Source organism: Acanthopagrus latus, chromosome 8 (assembly GCF_904848185.1).
Source record: "Acanthopagrus latus isolate v.2019 chromosome 8, fAcaLat1.1, whole genome shotgun sequence".
Lineage (NCBI taxonomy): Eukaryota > Metazoa > Chordata > Actinopteri > Spariformes > Sparidae > Acanthopagrus > Acanthopagrus latus.
This window is the reverse complement of record NC_051046.1, coordinates 165,001-185,755: the sequence shown is the minus strand read 5'-3', so window position 1 is coordinate 185,755 and position 20,755 is coordinate 165,001. Positions and strand designations below refer to the sequence as shown.

Here is a 20,755-nt window from a genome sequence, read left to right as displayed (position 1 = left end):
TTGTTTGCTGTTTGTTGTTATTTGTTGTTGTTTGTTATGTTTGCTGGTGTTTGTTATTGTTTGCTGTATTTTAATGTTGTTGTTTGCTGTTGTTTGTTGTAGTTTGCTGTTGTTTGATATTCTTTGTTGTTGTTGTTTGCTGTTGTTTGTTATTGTTGTTTGATATTCTTTGTTGTTGTTGTTTGCTGTTGTTTGTTATTGTTTGCTGGTGTTGTTTGTTGTTGTTTGCTATTGTTTGCTATTTTTTGTTGTTGTTTGCTGTTGTTTGTTGTTGTTTGCTGTTTGTTGTTGTTGTTTGTTATGTTTGCTGGTGTTTGTTATTGTTTGCTGTATTTTACTGTTGTTGTTTGCTGTTGTTTGTTATTCTTTGCTGTATTTTGATGTTGTTGTTTGCTGTTGTTTGTTATTCTTTGCTGGTTTTTGTTGTAGTTTGCTGTTGTTTGATATTCTTTGTTGTTTTTTGCTTTTGTTTGCTAACCCTGTTGTCACTCACCTTTGTTTTTTTTTGCTTTTGCTGCGTATTATTTGAGCGCTTGTTATGAAACATATTTTTAAAGAGCTCTGCGGCGTTGATCTGTTCTGATACACATGTGATGCCGACGACGGCTGAAAACAAACATTTTTTTGTTTTTTGTTGTTTGCTGTTGTTTGTTGTTGTTAGCTGTTGTTTGTTGTTGTTTGCTGTTGTTTGTTATTGTTTGCTGTTTGTTGTTGTTTGTTATTATTGTTTGATATTCTTTGTTGTTGTTGTTTGCTGTTGTTTGTTATTGTTTGCTGGTGTTGTTGTTTGTTAATGTTTGATATTCTTTGTTGTTGTTTGCTGTTGTTTGTTATTGTTTGCTGGTGTTTGTTGTTGTTTGCTGTTGTTTGTTATTGTTTGCTGTTTGTTGTTGTTTGTTATGTTTGCTGGTGTTTGTTGTAGTTTGCTGTTGTTTGATATTCTTTGTTGTTGTTTGCTGTTGTTTGTTGTTGTTTGCTGTTGTTTGCTGTTGTTTGCTGGTGTTTGTTGTTGTCTGCTGTTGTTTGTTATTGTTTGCTATTATTTGTTGTTATTTGTTATTGTTTGTTGTTGTTTGCTGTTTGTTGTTGTTTGTTATGTTTGCTGGTGTTTGTTATTGTTTGCTGTATTTTGATGTTGTTGTTTGCTGTTGTTTGTTGTAGTTTGCTGTTGTTTGATATTCGTTGTTGTTGTAGTTTGCTGTTGTTTGATATTCTTTGTTGTTGTTGTTTGCTATTGTTTGATATTCTTTGTTGTTGTTTGCAGTTGTTTGTCGTTGTTTGTTATTGTTTGCTGGTGTTTGCTGTTGTTTGTTGTTTGCTATTGTTTGCTGTTCTTCGTTGTTGTTTGCTATTGCTTGATATCCTTTGTTGTTGTTTGTTGTTGTTTGCTGTTGTTTGATATCCTTTGCTGTTGTTTGATATTGTTTGTTGTTGTCTGCTGTTGTTTGATATCCTTTGTTGTTGTTGTTTTTTGTTGTTTGCTGTTGTTTGATATTCTTTGTTATTGTTTGCTGTTGGTTGATATTCTTTGTTGTTTTTTGCTTTTGTTTGCTAACCCTGTTGTCACCCACCTTTGTTTGTTTTTTTTGCTTTTGCTGCGTATTATTTGAGCGCTTGTTATGAAACATATTTTTAAAGAGCTCTGCGGCGTTGATCTGTTCTGATACACATGTGATGCCGACGACAGCTGAAAACAAACTTTTTTTGTCGGTTTGGAGGACAGAGACTCGTCTCGTCGGAAAGAAAACACGTTCAACACTCAGGATGGTGAAAGACCAAAGACCGAACTTTACTTTGGGTGAACTGCTCCTTTAAAGATGAAGGCAGACAGGATGGAGATGGTCGGCCATATTTGTTCTGCCTCATGGAAGTAAAATCACTGTTCACACGTAAAAGCACGGTTGGATAAAATGAGCGTATAACTGAATGTGTTGACATCTCATGTGACCTGAGACTGAACATACAGGACCTGACTCCTCCTCCTGCCTCTGTGTGATTATTATCATTATTATGGTCATTATGATTATTATGATTATGAGAGTTTGACATGTATGTGAGCTGCTGTGCTTCGGGTTCATCAGGGCTGTGAACATGTGAACGATGGACTCTGGTATTTCCGTCAGACTCCTTGGCTGTGAAAGGTCCACAACAATTGAATAGAAGGAAACGCTGCTCGCTGACTCTTTCCTCCCCACAAACACTCACTTCCCTTTAGCTCTTCATTCTGCTCATCTGAGGCTGCAGGACGCACAGAAACATGGACGCTCCGACGCCACTGCTCTTCATGCTCGTCACATTCAGCTGTGTGTGTGAGTACTGATGATGAAGATGTTCTGTGTGTGTGTGTGTGTGTGTGAGAGAGAGAGAGAGAGAGAGAGAGAGAGAGATCAAACTACTAACAAAAGGTTTTTAGTTCAGATCAGATTACAGTATAAATACTCAAATACTCACTGGGTACATGAAACAGTGTCTTATATTCAAAGGAGATAACTTAGTCAGAAAGTAGTTAGAAATCAGAAGTATTCAGATTGCAGTAAACTTATTTCTTGTTCAGATCAGAAATGTGTGTGTCATTAATGACAGGAAGTACATTTACTTCTTCTAAAAGTATAAAAGGTACTTTCATTAAAATATACTTTAGTACAAAAGCAAAAGTACTCGTGATGCAGAGCTGCTCATTGGCTGTATGAACTGCTGGAGGTAACACATCATCACTTATCAGCTGATTATATTCATAATCTGTCAAGTAACTAAAAGTTATCAAACATCTTTAGTTAGTCTGAGATGTTGAGCAAAAGAAGTGTGAAGCTGAAAAAATGAAAATATTCAGTGCAGTGAATCAAAATGTACTTCATAATAATAATAATAATAGTAATAAATCTTATTTCTACACGACTGATCATAAAAACGGAGCTGTTCACTCAGTAAGCAGATTTCTAAAGTTCAGATCACCATGTTCTGTAAGATCATCACGTTCTATAAGATCATCACATGGAAAGTATTGATCCTGTTTGAACTGTGTCGTGAATCATACACACTTGTAGAGCTGCTCCTGGATATCAGCAGCGCACAGAACTGAATCAGAACCAGCTCTCCTCTCACAGAACTGGAGCTGTCAGCGAGAGCAGATTCATTGTGATGTTCATCTTGTTCACGACCTTTTCTGACCCACTTGGCTCCATGTTGGTTCTGGTGCCATGTTGATGAGACAGTATAATTCACTGAGCTTTAACACAAAACTACATGAGGTTTGACTTTAATGACAACAAACTGACAAACAACATGTGTGAAATTCTGACCCAGTTCAGACCAGATCAATACTTATTACTACTATACTTTATTAATACTGGCAGACAAAGGTTTGATCAATAAGGTCCTGTGAGGGTGTTACGACCAGGGTCGAGGGGAAATGTCCAACATGAAAATGAGACTCCCCTCTTCCTGTCCCCTGAGCGCCACCAACAGTGAAGCCTTTTAAATGGCTTTATTCAAAACACATATTGTACACAATCAAACATGCTGGCAGTCTGGCTGACAGAAGAGAGCCCCCAGGAACTGGGAGGAGCCGGCCCTTAAACTCCTGGCTACAAGGCGGGAATCAATCAGCTCCCTTGACAACCTGCAATCACTCAAACACACCCGCAACCAATCACACACACTCACACTCAGGTAAAACAGGGTTATTCAAGGAAAGACTAGCGCACACAGAAATGTTTATATGACCTCAGGGGTTGTAACAGAGGGGAACCTTCAGATCTCTACAGACCTGTCTCTGAAGGTTCTTTACCATGGACCTATAGGACGGACCGCGGGGCTATAGGATGGACCGCGGGGCTATAGGAAGGACCGTGGACCTATAGGATGGACCGCAGGTCTATAGGATGGACTGTGGGGCTATAGGACAGACCACGGGGCTATAGGATGGACCGTGGGGCTATAGGAAGGACCGTGGACCTATAGGATGGACCGCGGGGCTATAGGAAGGACCGTGGACCTATAGGATGGACCGCAGGTCTATAGGATGGACTGTGGGGCTATAGGACAGACCACGGGGCTATAGGATGGACCGTGGGGCTATAGGATGGACCGCAGGTCTATAGGATGGACCACAGGTCTATAGGATGGACTGTGGGGCTATAGGATGGACCACAGGTCTATAGGATGGACCGTGGGGCTATAGGATGGACCGTGGACCTATAGGACGGACCACGGGGCCTTGTTAAATATTATTTAATTTGGCGGGACCTTACCTGAACACATCACTGGTTGAATTATAAATGGCCTGGGTGAATACATGTCTCTGATTGGCTTGTGGCTGTCTATTAATTTGATGTCTGGACACATCTGGAGCTTAAGTAGTTCTGGTCGAAGTGCCTGTTTACAGTTGTAAATCAATACGCTGTGGTCTTCAGTGAACAGCACAGGGTGACATCACTGTGTGTAACCTGAGTGGCCAGGACAAGTAATGGATTGCTCATAAACAGGTGAGTAAACTGGAAGGTTGAACCTCAGTGTGTTGGACTTAATGGTTCTTTTTGATATGATTATATATAAACATAATTATGATTTAATGTGGATCAGATGTTCAGGAAGTTAATGAAATCCTCAGAATATAGTGAAGGCTGATACAGTACACAGTCATACAACATCACAGTGGTGTATTATAATATTTAATATATATCATGATATAGAATAATGAATACAAAGAGGAGATGATGTGAATGTAAAACTCTAACCCTGACGTCATGACTGTATCCTCATGAAGACGCCTTCAGTGTAAGTCAATGATGTTTTATATTCAGAACACCTGTAGTTTCTGTCTATGATGTCATCCTCTCTGTCTCCTGTGTCCTCAGCTGGTTTCCTTGTCACGTTGACCCCACATGGGTTGTGTCTGTCAACACAAAGTCAGCTGGTTATCCTGGGACACTGTGATGTCACTAACCCTGCCCAACAGTGGGCGTGGCTGGGTGGTACCAGGTTGCTCCACACTCAGTCGTCCAGGTGTCTGTGGGTGGACCCCAGCCCCCACCTGCCGGTCCACGTCCGCCTTGCCAAGCTGAGCGCGTGCAGGAAGGCGCCGGCGTGGAACTGCCACAACACAGAGGGAGCCCTCGGATTGGCCGAGACACACCTGTACCTGAGGAAACTGGGAACACGGCTGGTGATTGGAGAACACATGAAGATGTCAGAGTGGAGGAAATACGACATTGACTCAGGAGGGAAGACACTGATGACACCACTGTGCACCGAAACAGGTGAGAGGAAACACACACACACACACACACACACACACACACACACACACACACACACACGCTTGTCTGAACACCTGGGACTGATGCACCTGTAGCCACATCCAACTGTGTCATCACTGTGATGTGATTAATGTAAGTTTAATTACCTGATGACTCACATGAGGACAGTTTGGATCCACGGACATCGTTGTTGACTTAATCACGTTCAAATCGTTCTGAGTTTGAACATTGTTAACTTGATTAATAACTGACTTCATCACACTGTCTGCTCATGATGACATCATTACGTCATGGAGGTGCAGTGAAGTGATGACTGGTTGATCTCTATGACAGTTTTAATCAGTAGTCGTAGTTTATCCACTCAAAGCCTTTTAGACCGAACACATTTATGTGAAACATTTTATGATAATCAATGAAATGATGTCACAATAAGTCAAAATAGTCACTCCCAGTATGACCGAAGGCTAGTCACGCTCAACCCTGCACTGCAAAAAATCCTAATAAATCCTGACATAGAATACAGAACTGCACCTAAAAAGTGTAGGCGACCCTTGGTCTCCAAGCAGTTAGGCCAAATCTTGGAAAACTGAGCAGAAATAAAGGGAAGACGCAAGCAAAGTTTACTGACTTCAGGGTGCAAAGCATGGAAAATCAAGCTAGCAAAGAGGCTAACGTTAGCACGGAGCTAAAGCAGAGATACTGGCGGCAATACACAGCTTGAAGTCCGAGTCCTCAACCAGACATGATGGGATCCTGCGTGCTGTTGAAGAAAACAGAAAAGAACTGGTGGAGTGCACCGAAAGGAGGACGAACACACTGAACTACAAGAAACGGTTAAAGCACTGCAGACAAGACACAAAGTTTGGAGGATTGGAGCCTGGGCCTCAGACACAGCATGAAACCTCCGCCAAACTGGTGATAACTTACAGAGAACAAACACGCATATTTAACACTCTGACGGAAGTGCAACACTTCATAAGCAAGGTGAAAGAAGAAGCAGCAGTAAATGTTGACGCCTGAGAGAGAGCGAGCAACAGGACCGTCTGCTACATGTTTGTGTTAACCTGCACATGTGAGGTTGATCGTACGGTCAGAGGGATTGTGCAACAACAGACTGTGCAACTGTAGAATTTGTGGTGCTTAAACCAATGAAACGGGAATCAACGAAGCGTAAAAAAATCCTCTGTGTTTTTTTTCCCTTAAAGTAAAATATTCTCTCTTAACATGCTAAAGTTAAAGGCATCAGTGTATCAGTATTGTGTTTGCACACAACTCGCTCCAGTCAGGGATGTTTGTCGTTACATGAAGGAGCATAGAAACACTGTTTAGCCCTGAAAAAGCAGGAGACTAAAGGGGGTACACACAGAAGGATTTTATGAATCTTAAGAGATATTTTATCTGTAGAGCTCCCACACATGAAGATTAAAAAATCAGCTTTATCGTACTGTGTGTGGTGTGCTCCGATATTCTCAGCACAGGACACCACACACATAAAGATTATCTGTCTTACGGCCGAACTAGAATCTCGTCCTCTGAGCCAGAAATATCGCGTGATCAAACGTGACCTACAGTAACCAATGGCAACAACCCCAGTGTCACCGAGCTCTTCATAAACGGAAAAGAGCTTAGACTGTATATAATAAGAGAGTAAATAAACATTTTAAAACATGAAAGACATTGAAGACATAGAAGAGGGAATGTGAGCTTTTCTGAAAACACACAATACTTGCATTAACCACCAGTATGACGATTGACTGTAGTGCATAACAGTTAATGGTAGCGCTGACGCTAAACCCATTAAAAACATTAAAATGGCAAATTCAAACACCCCCATAGGAAAAGTTAGATTTTGCCTCTGTTTTTATTTATGTCCGCTTCCATGTTCCTTAGTCAGCTGGTTGGCTACGTTCCCTTTCACGTCACATGAGTAGTGACTCAGGAGTCGTCGGCTTTCCCCACACATATTAAGATTTGTTGTTGTAAATATTGAACAAAATTAACATTTATGATTGTCGGCTGCAACCTATTTCTGAGCAAATTATTGGGACAGATTGACTCTTAACGCACCACAGACCACAGGATTATCGCATAGGATCTTCTTATAAGACAGAAGATAATCTTCTGTGGCCAGGAAGGAGTCAAATCTGAGCGAAATCAGCCCGATTATCGTTATGTGTGTACCCCCCTTAAGTTTGAACGTTTCTCATTTAACTGCTGCAGATGTAGGATGGTTTGCACACTAAGACAGTCTGTGTGATAATACAGTAAAGATACTATCATGTCTGTTATTGTAATGGAATTCCACTCAAACATTGCCCCCTATATTATTTTTCACTCTTCAGTAATTTTTGTACGTAAAACAAAACGACTTTTTTAAGTAAATGTTGGTAAATTAAAAGCTGCAACAATGTCAGTATTTTAACTTGCAATTTCTGAGCTTGCACTTATATACCACTTTTTCCAGGAGTAACTATTTTGATAGAAGTAAAACGAGCAGATTAGCAAGGGCACATTACACCTAATTATCTTTTTTTATTTTTGTTTTAGAGTGGACTGATCCAGGATCTGTTCGCAACAGTAGCCGGAAGCAAATCTAGGGGAGCATCCCATTTAGTTGGGAGAATGGAGTTATTTTTTTTCTACTGTTCAGTGTGTCCAATGAATGTTATAAGGTTTAAATGTGTTAATCCTCTCTGATATGTCATTTTCATTACCTCATGGAATATTATTTGGAACGTCTCAAAAAATAGAACTTGCTTCCTCCTGGAATTGCAGAGGTTTACAAAAAGCAAAGAAAAGCAAATGAACCAGGTTATAAATAAGTTGAAAGACATCAAATCAAATATGTTTTTATCTGCAGGAAACACTGTAAGAATTAGAAGGAGGTGGCAGGAGAGCATCTGTGCAGCATCATTTACAACACAGGCAAGGGAGTTAAAACACTAATGCACCAATCAGTGCCCTCTCAGGTTTCTAATGTAACCGAGGATACATTTGGTAGATATTTGATCATCCAGGGATCTGTTCTCATTAAACATGAATTTGGTGAATATATATACAGCCCCAGTACAGATGAACCCAGCTTTTTTACAAATGTATTTCTCACACTTGCATCCCTCCCAGGAGAGTATGGAACTGCTGGGGACTGGAACTGTACACCACATCCAGTCAGGGACAGATCTACAGGTATTGATCAATCTCATAATAGAAGTAGAACAACCATTGATTGTTTCATTAGGAGTTAAATCTGTTAGACATCTGGAGACACTTGAAACCTAATGATGATGCCCACTCCTGTCAGTCAAGTACTTATCAGACACACTCATGGATAGATTACTTTTTAATCTCTGCATCTAGATAGGATCGTTCCTACAGCAGTATATTAACATTGGACCATGGACTGTGCTGTATGATGTACACAGATGGACCCTTATTAGAGATCCACCGAGATGGACACAAACAACAGCATGTGTCAAATGGGATGTTTTTAAACCCTTCTTGAGGGGACATGTAATAAATTACAGTTCATCCTAATCAGTAACAATAGATGTGAAAATACGAGACGTATAAGTTTACTCAGTTCTGACCTCAGTATTCTGTGTAAAGTCTTAGCAAGACAGCTACAAGTATCATTACTTAATGTAATACACAGAGATCAGAATGGGTTTATCATTGGTCACCAAGGGTTCCCCAATGTTAGAAGGGTCCTTGATATTATTCAAAGCTTGGAGGACACTTCAGATATGGCCCTCCTTTGTCAAGGTTGAATGGCCCTACCTTTTTAATACTTTGGAATGATTTGGATTTGGGAACAAATTTATAAAGTGGGTTCAACTTCAACTTCAAAATTAGTCCAATGGCGACATGTAAAATCTGCAATATGACCGTTTCGCGGGTTGGGGGGATAACAAAAGAGCTACATTAATACTACACATTTGATACGGCAAATAAAAAACAAACACTCAAAGAATACAGCGAGTTCACTCAAGCATTACAGGCAAAGACACCGAAGCAACAAACTCTCGCGGATACTTTCAAAAGGAAAGAAAAATGTCCTCAAGACAGTGACATGGCCACAAATCTTACAGAGAGGGTAACTGAATTAATCTCTCTGGATAACCAGCTCATCTCTGTGGTAGAGGATAAGGTTTATTCGTCACCTGGAGTTTTTGAATCCCAGGTTTGCCCTGCCATCTTTGCATTACATCACATTGACTCCACTCTCGAGTTAGTGTCATATGTGCACCAGTTTGGTGGCTCTCATACAGCAGAGCATGTAAAACAGACAGTCGGGGTGCTGTTTAGCTCAGTGGGTAGAGCAGCCATCCCGTGTGCAGAGGCTTTGTCCTCACTGCAGCAGACCTGAGTTTGACTCCCAGCTCGGGTCCCTTTGCTGCGTGTCACTCTCTCTCATCCTGTTTCCTGTCAAAAGGCTTCAGCTATCCTATCAATAAAAACCAAAAGGCCAAACAAAAAACCAGACATTCAAGGAGATGCTGAACACTATGAAATAGACAAGCAGCGCATCCACGTCATTTTACGTGACAACATGAGGAATTTGTAAAAGCAGTGGATGATATGGAGGCAGCATCTGCAGAGTAAGAAAGAGTCGTATGAAAGTATTTACTTTGTTTCAACTATTTAGGAATGCAAGTACTTTTTTTTCTTAATGCAGCTGTATTATCCAGGAAATTATGAGTATCGGATCGGGACTCGGTAACGGCAGATACTGATTATTAGGACTTGGATGGGGGTAAATAAAACCTGATGGGGACATCCCCACTATTTACATTGTAGATCCTCACTGAAGGCATCAAATCTATGAATGAACACATGAAATTTTGTAGTAAACAAAAAAGTGTGAAATAACTCTGGACATGTTTTATATTTTAGATTCTTTAAAATAGCCCCCCTTTGCATTGATTACTGCTTTGCTCACTCTTGGCATTCTCTCGATGAGCCTCATGAGGTCGTCACCTGAAATGGTTTTCCAACAGCCTTGAAGGAGTTTCCAGAGATGCTGAGCACTTGTTGGCCTTTCTGCCCTCACTCTGCAGTCCATCTCATCCCAAACCAACTGGACTGGGTTTAGGTCAGGTGACTGTGGAGGCCAGGTCATCTGGTGCAGCACTCCATCACTGTCCTTCTCCGTCAAATAGCCCTCACACAGCCTGGAGGTGTGTTTGGGGGTCATTGTCCTGTTATAAAATAAATGATGGTCCAACTAAACACAAACGAGATGGGATGGCATGTGGCTGCAGGATGCTGTGGTAGCCATGCTGGTTCAATGTGCCTTCAGTTTTGAATAAATCCCCAACAGTGTCACCAGCAAAGCAGCCTCACACCATCACACCTCCTCCTCCATGCTTCACGGTGGGAACCATGCATGCAGAAACCATCCATTCACTTTCTCTGCCTCTCATAAAGACACGGCAGGATTCTAACAGAATCTCTGGATTATTTTCTCCCCATAGTGCTCCTCAGTAGTGTGAGGAGCACTATGGGATGGTTAGGGTTACCCTAACCCTGTTCCCACAGCCCTATGTTCCCACAGCCCTATGTTCCCACATTTCCTTTTTCATGAATTTGTATCAGATTCTATGCCCCTTTTCTAAGTGCACATTGTACTTTTAAATAAACAAACTAAACTAATTAGTACAGAGCCCTGGCATTGACTAGCTTCTGGTCAGATCAGACAAATGAAGCGCAGCAACTGGACACAAACCAGAGTTTGCAGTGCATCACTAACTCTGGGAAGCCAGGTTGGTGCTCCTGGGATGCTTGGTGTCACTTTCCAGCTCTCTGGAGGCGTCAGAGGCTCATGGAGGAAACATTAAGGAAGGAGGATGCCTATTTGAAAACTCCTCTGTGTCAACCTGCCAGTGTCATCAAGTCTACTGTGCTACTCTCTTGGTGAGTGTTTTTTGGCACATAAAGGATATTTACATCTTGTTCTGTGTTTTGTAATCAATTGTCCCCTTGTAGTTGAGGGTTCACCACTCAATCCCCTGGCCAGCAATTTGAAGGAGAGAGCTAGACTCCAAACTCTCTCGAGCTCAACACCATTACACCAACATGGGGTTACTGTGGAATGACAAACCCTCATACCTAAATTAAACGCACTTCCATGACTTAGTGCAATTTAGACACAGTGCACATTTAAACTTCTATAAGTCTTTAATAAACAGTACACATTCAAACAGTCTCTTCATCCATCTTCTTCCACTTTATCCAATGTCCTTTTAAGACTATTTACTATAAGGAGCTTCACTTTAGCAAAGGGTAAGTGAAAATGATGCCAGGGAACAGCAAATGTCCACAAGCAGGGCAACTCTAAACAGCCTCCACAACACAGTGGCTGACAGAGTCCCAGTAGGACTCAAAATTTCGATTGCCATCATTATACTGTCCCCTCAGTCAGACTAGTGTGGCCTCTAAGATCCTCCACTTTCGTCGCCATCGTGGGGGTGCATCGCCTCTCTCTGCCAGTGGTCTATCACCTCCTCCTCAGACTGCCTGACAATGGCACACAAATTCTGCCTTGTAAACTCATCTTACTGCCACCAATGGATCATCTCTTCCAACATCTGGAAGCTCTGCTCTGCTAATCATGTCTTCATTCTGGGGCTGGGTTTGGTCCTCCTCAAGGAACCCAATCACTCTGATAACTGGGCCCTCATCCTCTTTATTCAGCAGGTTTGTGTACACCTTTGCTCTGCAGTTCTGGCGTCAACAATGCCAATGAATCTTTTCATGTTGATAGAAACGGAAGTTCTGAACAACTACAACCTTTCCTCCACGGTTTCCAGGGATCAAGCTTTGATGAACAGCAGCCATTTTAGCAAACACAATAATAACATGTGCACAGAGAAAACTCGGAAGCACTTTATAGTAATTATCTATAATAAATATTTGTTCTTATCTGATTTTGTTTGTCTGACTTAAGGAAATGAAAACAATCTACAAGCTCTGCTTCAGCCAAAACCCTTTTCGATCAGCCTATTTTATTTTTTCTTGTAATGATAGTGATTGTAACGATTTCTGCTGCTACTAATCACAATTGTTTATTATTTATTACATTATTTATTTTATAACTCATTCATTCATTCATTCATTCATTCATTCATTCATTCATTCATTCATGCATTTACCATAAAGTGCTTCCAAAATATCTTGTGGGAGGATAGGGCTTAAATTGAAGGGAAGTGTGGGAACACAAGACCTAATTTTGAATGTGTCCTAGAAATGTGGGAACATAGGGATGACCCCAGCACTACACACTGGTCAAACACAGTGACAGTCTGAGGCAGAAAATGAGCTGTGACCTGTCCTAACTCCACTGTCAGCTGCATGTAGAATGCAGGAGACTGTTAATCAGAGCTGAGGAGGTGAATTAATATTTAAGTTCAACACAGCCCTTTTCATCGCCGAGGAAGAACGACCCTTTACCAAATAGAAAGGCGTGAAACTGAATTCAACATACAATCACTTATTAATTATTATATCATATATGTTATAATGTGTGTGTGTGTGTGTGTGTGTGTGTGTGTGTGTGTGTGTGTGTGTGTGTGTGTGAGACGTGATGCCAGGTTGGAGAGGATGGTTAACTGAGTCTGTTTGAAGCATCATTCACACGTATGTTGATCAGAAGGACTTTGTTTCACTGCAGTAGAAGAAGTTCTTTGAGCCTGTTGCAAATACAGGTTGCAGCTCTCTGCAGCTGTTAGACCAGAAGAAGAGATCTTGAAAGCAGGCAGCCCCGTGGGGGGACATCGAGTGAGAGAGAGAGAACAAGGAAGGTGCTGGAGTTTTAACTGGTCAGACGGGGGTCTGTCACTCTGAGTTCCTTATGAAATTCACAACGAACGACTTCATCTGTGGGTCCCAACATTTGCGATTAAAGTCGTGGCTGCTGGTAATGTATTAGTGACTCCACAGATGTGTGATTTCCTGCCCGACACCAAAAAATAAGTCAGAACAACACTGTAGCACAGCTGGACCCGGTTCAACCTGTCTGACCTGTAGCGAAGGATCTAGTGGACGAATTGGAGAATGTCTCAGTTAATAAGCTGTAACGAAGAGTCTGTTTGAAGCTTTAACTTCTTTCCATTGAAAACACCTTTTCCATCAGCCTCAGCTGTTCTCTGTGTTTAATCCTAATAAGCTAATGTCATCATGCTAACACAGTAACCTAAGATGGTGAACATGAGGAAGCATGACAGGAAGTGTTAATGAGAGGAGGTGAACATGGCCGACGGTCAGAGCAGACTTCCCTCCTCACATTGTTTCTGCTGTCTGCTGGTTCAGGAAACACATCAACAGCTTTTCCTGTCACAGTATCCAGATTACCAGCTCACATGTGTGTGGGCGGCTGTGGCTCAGGGGTAGAGGCATATTGAGGTATTGGAAAGCTGCTGGTTCAGTTCCCCTGGTCTGTATGTCAAAGTGTCTCTTGGCAAGACACTGAAGCCCAAACTGCTCCTGATGTACTAGTGGGCAGCTTGCATGGCAGCCGCCACCATCAGTGTGTGAATGTATGAAATACTGCAAGTCACTTTGGACAGAAATGTAAATGTGTCTGTATCCACATTACTGTGGTGTTCAAGAGGAACTGTGGCCAGGAGTGGAAGTAACTAATTACATCTATGCATCATCTTGATTGTAATTAAGTAATTTTTTGTAGTTACTTGTACTTTTAGTACACTATACACTATATAATCTACTCAGTTACTTTTTATAATTGAGTGCTGAGTACAATTCAAATTAACATCACTGGCCCAACACTCCAGCAATCAGCTTCTTCCGATGCACAGATGCAGCTGAAGACACCTCGTATCATCGTCATGAATGTAAACAACAAACAGCACTATAGCGCACTCAGCACTGTCAAGCTAGCATGTTAGCATTGGGAAATTTTAGCTGCAAATTCTCTGCTATTGGCGTGCAACTAGCTTGTTAATATGTTTCTGAATAAGCCTGGTGGAACCACAGACAGACAGGTGTGTAGGCAGACAGACAGGTAATGTCATACAGCCTAAATTAAATGATTGGTTGAGCTCGTCTGAGGGCTGTGTCATCATGTCCTCGTTCTGTACATTCATCAGTTTAATATCGTGTCACTCACATTTTTCTCTTTGTTTTTCAGACACCTCTCACGTCTCCACCATCTTTTATTCCTCCACACATAAACCAGTGGGCCTGTCTAGCACCGTCAACTCCATCATGAGTCCTGCCATGACTGTCACTAACCAACAGTCATCACACGGAATAAAGACCCATCGCACCACCCGACAGGCCTCCACCTCACAGTTCCACCCTTCAGTCACCAGCAGAGCTTCATCAGGTATGAACACACCTGAGCTCCAAACAGGTGACCAGACCACCACAGAGCACGGCTACTTCACCTGGACAGGAAATGAACCAGAGACACAGACAGTCACACTGCTGTCCTCTGATGTCTTATGGTCTTCATCAGAGACCAACACTGACGTCACCGCCGACGTCAGCAGTGACGTCACCGCCGACGTCACCACCGACGTCACCGCTGACGTCACCTCCAACGTCACTGCTGACGTCACCGCTGATGTCACCACTGATGTCACCTCCAACGTCACTGCTGATGTCACCGCTGATGTCACCGCTGATGTCACTGTTGACGTCACCGCTGACGTCACCTCCGACGTCACCGCTGACGTCACCTCCGACGTCACCGCTGACGTCACTGCTGACGTCACCTCCAACGTCACTGCTGACGTCACCTCCAACGTCACTGCTGACGTCACCGCTGATGTCACCACTGATGTCACCGCTGATGTCACCACTGATGTCACCACTGACGTCACCTCCGACGTCACCGCTGACGTCACCACTGATGTCACCGCTGACGTCACCTCCGACGTCACCGCTGACGTCACCACTGATGTCACCGCTGACGTCACCGCTGACATCACCACTGATATCACCACTGACGTTACCTCCAACATCACCACTGACGTCACCACTGACGTCACCACTGACGTCACTGCTGACATCACCACTGATGTCACCACTGAAGCTGCTGTTGTTTCATCAGCTCGTTCTGATTGGACACATTCGACTCCTGACACAGAGACATCCCACAGCAGGACTTCCCCTCCACCTGCCTCCACCACAGCTACACCTGTGATGTCTACACCAGTCATGGAGACACATCCACCCTCCACCGACCATGTCCTGCCTATGACCTCACAGCCTCCACCCACAGTTAGCTTGACACTGCAGCTCTCTGTTCATACAAAACTCTCAGGCAGCACCACCACTGAAGGAGCTCCACCCACATCTCCAACAGCTGGGGTGATGTCCACAGGGAGGATCACCAGCTCTGCTCCAACAGCCCCACCCACCAGTCCTACAACACCACCTACAACCAAACCTGCAACCACGCCTGTAACTACATCTGTGACATCCACAATGACACAGACTGCGATGACCACACCCATGGCAACAACCGCTCCACTCACCACCACCACCAGTACAACCACACTTGCAGCTATGACAGCCAGCAGAACAACCACAGCTCCTCCTCAAACTACGACTACACCTGAAACCACAACTACACCTGTGAGTATTCTGCTGCTTCACTTCTGCGTCTCTGAATGTTTCTCTAACATCATGAATCAGTGACGTATCACAGTATTTTTAGATGAAACTGTTCACAAAAATACAATGAATCAAAATTAAACACACACACAGTGACTAGGTGATTCATTTTGAGTTTGATTGTTAATCAGAGCTTATTGTTTACATGAGTTCAGATCAAATGTTATGTTTACTGATAATTGGCTAATAAACTAATGTTAGCATGCTAACATGCTAAACTAAGATGGTGAACATGAGAAACATTATACCTGCTGAACATCAGCATGTTAGCATGTTGATGTTAGCATGTAGCTGAGCTCAGAGCTGCTGTTGTCTCAGTGATGTATCTGGAGTTGAACTGTCTGATGAAGAGAAATGTGGGACATGTTGTCTCCACTGGCAGTTTGTCTCTGATCTACCACGGTTGTTCAAACCTCCACCCGCACTCCACCCAGACTTCATGTAGAGAGATTGTGTTTTTTCAGCTTCATTTAATGATAAAAATAGCAGCGAGTGAACAGGAACAGAAACATCTATTCATATTGAAGATGCTACACAAGAGCAGCCAACCGCTTCATCACACACAGAGACACAAGTAGAAGATTACAGCTGCTGTGCAGTGATGGGTCGGGTCCGGGCTATTTTTGGCAAATTTAGGCAATTCTGAGTAACAAACAGGAGAATAGGAAGACAAGACAGTTGACAACAATGTTCATTTGTGACCACTTGAGGCTTGAACGCACAACTTCTGGAACCAAAGACTGTCATCTAACGTTCTGAGCTAATTGGCAAGTGGCAATACAACAGTGGCTTCACAAATTGAGTAAGCCATTCACTGTTGTGCAGGCAGATTTGAAACCACTGTAAAAAATTCAGTTATCAAGACAAAAATCTGAAAATACACAATTGCAGCATGGAGATGTTGGTAATTTGTTTTTTAAAATGATTGATTTGCTCCATAAGTGAATAACTGATGTTTAAAAATGCTGCTTGCATTGACTGCAATTATTCACATGAGAGCAGAATTCAAAATGTTCTCAAAAAGGTTCTGATATTTGTCAAACATCATCTACCATGACTCTAAAGAATGTTCAATTTTTTCATGAACATTGAAGATTTATTTATCAATTTGCAGGTATATTTTTACAGTAGTGTTCACAGTCAAACATGTTCATGCACTGTAGGCAAAAATTGTGGGAGGAGATTTTAACAAAAAAACAGCGATGGACTTCATATTTTTTAATAGGTTTAAAAAGGCTACAGTTTGATGAAAGTGTGAAGTTCTAGTGGGTTGATTTGTTATGAATTTTCAATGTTTTGAAGTTTAGATGCTTGCTGTAGCGCCACCATCAGGATTATTGGCTTGTGTTTACAGCTGAGGTTATCTGGCATGGGACTGGACCTTGGTGCAAAATTTAGTTAGCTTTCACCCACGGTCCGGTCCAAGCTGTTTGTTTTTATTCATTTTAGAGGCTTGCTGGGATGCCACCATCAGGACAGTTGTCTGGTGTTTCATGTGGAGGACAGCTGACATTTTGATCTGCCATCATCATCCTTACTAGGTCTCAAACCCACAACCCCTGATACCAAGAACCAGCTCCTAACTCACTGAGCCAATTGGCTGGAAGTGAGACCTGCTGTGTAGCTTCATCTGTCGACTCAGGGAGTCACTGTCCGGGCAGCTGTTGTCAAGGCAGATTTCAAAAATGGTTGTTACCTGAACAAAAATCTTCACCAGGTGAATCCAAAGGTTCACTGATCCACATTAAAGTGCTGCTTCTGAGCTCTTGTATCATTAGTGTCAGCTTATGGCCCTGCTCTGAGGCTGCTTCCTGATTGGATAACTCTTACTGAGGCACAACAATGGCTGCTGCTGCTCTGATGGATGGAGCTCAGTTTGATGTTAAAGGTCGTCCGAGAAAGTGGAGGCGGGCAGGAAGGAAGGCGGGTGTGGTGAGGGTATGAAACTGATGGAAACAGTCCTGCTTCCATGCGTGACAGCAGGCAGCTTGCTTTGACTCCACTGGCTGACAGCAGGCTGCCGGCTGTGACAATGAGGATGATGAGGATGATGGTGAAGATGTAGAAGGAGTCTGGTCTTGAACACTGTGTGGATCGTCTGACTCTGTCTGTCCTCGGGATGTCAGCTCTGTTGCTCCTCGTTTCCTCTCCTTCAGCTGAGCGGACAGATTTGAACCAGAGGCCGCGATGTTCAGATGTTTGATACTCACTTTATTTTGGAGCATAAATGAGGTGAGTCATTGTTTCTTAGACTCGATCAGGGCGACAGGCAGATGTTATATACATAGAGAGGGAACATACTGTGATGAGACACGTGTCATAGTCTCTCCGACCTGTTCATGTTTCATGTTTGAGTCTTTAAAGTTCAACATGTTGGTCTGTCCATCACGTTTCCCACAGGGCTTCTTGTGATTATTGTGTTTGTTCTGTTACAACTTTCCACCTCAGCTGTTATGTCTTGAAATACACAAACACAAAAGGATGTTGTCCTTGTTGCTCGCTGGGCGCTGGTGAGTCTTACAGGTGTTGCAGCCAGTCAGGATCCTGTCAGTGGTTCACCTGTATGCCTGCCGTTTGCACTCCATCTATGGAATGTAATATGATACATAATCAGTGGCGGCTGGTCAGTAGAGGTGTCAGTGTTCACACCTCTGTGCTCAGCGTTACCTGAGTTAACTGTGAGGGTGCTGTTCTCACCTGTGGTGATGTCACTTCCTGTTTCAGGTGCAGTCCACTGAGGCTCCCCGCTGCTCTGTGAACGTGACGGAGATGAGCAGCCGCTCAGACTCTGTGCTTGTGACGTTGACCTCAACCGGTCCATCCTGTAACTTCAGCCTGATGACTGATGATCGATCCACCGACTGCGAGCTGATTGAACCGTCCTTCACCTGTCACCTGACCGGTCTGCAGCCCGGGACCCTGTACCATCTGATGGTGGTGTCTGAGATGGATGGAGAGAGGAGCGACGCATCAGTCCGCACAGGTGAGAAGATCCTGAGAAGATCCTGTGATACCCCGAAGATCCTGGGTATCACTGATTACTCATTATATTAATTTGCCCATTAATTATTTGTCCCTCTGAAGGCTCCCGTGTCAGCTGGTAGATGATCATAATTATAGTATAAGTTGACACTTTATTGATCCTCAGAGGGGATCAGATGAGTTCCTCTGCCATGTTGTCCTCGGGGGGGGTCGCTGAGCTGCAGCAGGAAGCAGTGAATCAGTAATAACAGGCCAGAGTTCAGCATGGCGCTCTTCGTCCTCGTCCTCGTCCTCGTCCTCGTCCTCGTCCTCGTCCTGCTCCACCCTCTGTATTATTCTGTTTCCTGTCCGGACTGACCGCCGCTCCATGAAAACGTTTCATTCTTTAAGCCGCTGAAACAATCGTATCAACCTCCTCCATCTCTGCTGCAGCACAAACACAGGATACACACACACACACATGCACACACACACACATATGCACACACACACACATACACACACACACACACACACACACACACACACACACACACACACATATACACACACACACACACATGCACACACCTAATGTTAACCTGTTACAGACACATTCTTAAAAGACGAGTTGATGGAGACATCTGACGTTTTAAATCAAGTCTCAGCTGCTTCAGTTGTTTATCAGAATGCTGCAACTCTGTTTGACTGTGAAGCTCCAGAACTGTTCTATGGACTACAACACTTCACCTGACTTTATATCATCAGGAGGAGGAGAGGTGGACTTTATATCATCAGGAGGAGGAGTTGATGAGTGTTACTTTCTGGATGGACTGCTCCTTTAATCTGATGGGAGCAGGAAGACTTTTATTCTGAAGGGTCAGCTCATGTTGTCTTTTCTGTCTCCTTTGTTTTCTGTCTCCTCGACCTCAGACCCGGTCAGTCCAGATAGTTTTGATGTACAGCTGGACCCTGTTCAGGCTCACAGCAGCTCTTCAGGTCTGCAGGTGTTCTGGTCTCGTTCTGCGGGTCATGTGGACTGGTACGATGTGACTCTGGAGGACCCCAGCACCGGATCCACCCACAGAACCAGAGTCATGGACTCTGCTGCCCCCCAGTCAGGATTCAGCTCCCTGGTCCCCGGCACTCTGTACATCATCAGTGTGGTGGCTACAGCCGGAGACAAGAGCGCCCCACCTGTCTACACCTCAGCTACTACAGGTGAGACACACAGACACCTGTCCACACCTCAGCTGCTACAGGTGAGACACACCTCAAACTCATTATTATTCAACTGTCTGTCACCTCCTATAAACTGTATTCTTGCGTCCCTCGTCCAGCTCCGTCACCTGTCCAAGGCCTCCAGGTGACTTCCTCGTCCTCAGACAGCCTTGGTGTTTCCTGGCAGGCTGGTCCGGGCAGAACCGAGCAGTTCAGGGTTCTGCTTTCAGATCAGGATGGGGTTCTGCTGAAGAGCATCAGTCTACAAAACACTGTAACTTCCACTTGGCTGGACGGCCTGCAGCCCGGGACCCTGTACACCATCACCGTGGTAACAGAGGCTGCTGGCCTACAGAGCTCCGCCTCCAAACAGGCCATCACAGGTAGATGTTATGACAATAATTCTGTGTGAACTAAACAGAGAAGATAAATAAAGTCATTCAGAGTGATTCTCCTCAGTCCCAGCTGTCGTGTCGCACCTGATCCTGGACAACAATGGCAGCTCAGACCACCTGCAGGCCTCCTGGCTTTCACCTGCAGGGGGTGTCGACCTCTACCTGGTGACACTGTCAGCTCTGGGCTCGATCCCCCAGGAGCGCCGGCTGCCTCCCAACATCACCCGGGTGGTGTTTGAGGGTCTGACGCCTGGATGTAGCTATCAGCTGTGTGTGAGGAGC

The 20,755-nt window shown here is 43.6% G+C and overlaps 1 protein-coding gene across 3 annotated transcripts in view; it reads left to right on the top strand.

Moving 5' to 3' along the window:
• The first annotated feature begins 2,217 nt into the window (after positions 1–2,217).
• LOC119024546 (receptor-type tyrosine-protein phosphatase beta-like) overlaps positions 2,218–20,755 on the top strand; it is a 35,055-nt gene continuing 16,517 nt past the window's right edge. The window contains exons 1-8 of one of the 3 annotated variants that reach the window (XM_037107443.1): positions 2,218–2,309; positions 4,857–5,258; positions 8,382–8,444; positions 14,404–15,857; positions 18,621–18,879; positions 19,791–20,078; positions 20,198–20,461; positions 20,538–20,755. The exon at positions 20,538–20,755 is cut by the window's right edge and continues 46 nt beyond it. In XM_037107443.1, coding sequence (XP_036963338.1) covers positions 2,258–2,309; positions 4,857–5,258; positions 8,382–8,444; positions 14,404–15,857; positions 18,621–18,879; positions 19,791–20,078; positions 20,198–20,461; positions 20,538–20,755 — 3,000 coding nt within the window. In that variant the 5' untranslated portion in view covers positions 2,218–2,257. Of the gene's footprint in view, positions 2,310–4,856; positions 5,259–8,381; positions 8,445–14,403; positions 15,858–17,151; positions 18,129–18,620; positions 18,880–19,790; positions 20,079–20,197; positions 20,462–20,537 lie in introns of those variants that run through there. The other 2 variants (XM_037107444.1, XM_037107445.1) reach the window with 2 other exon arrangements.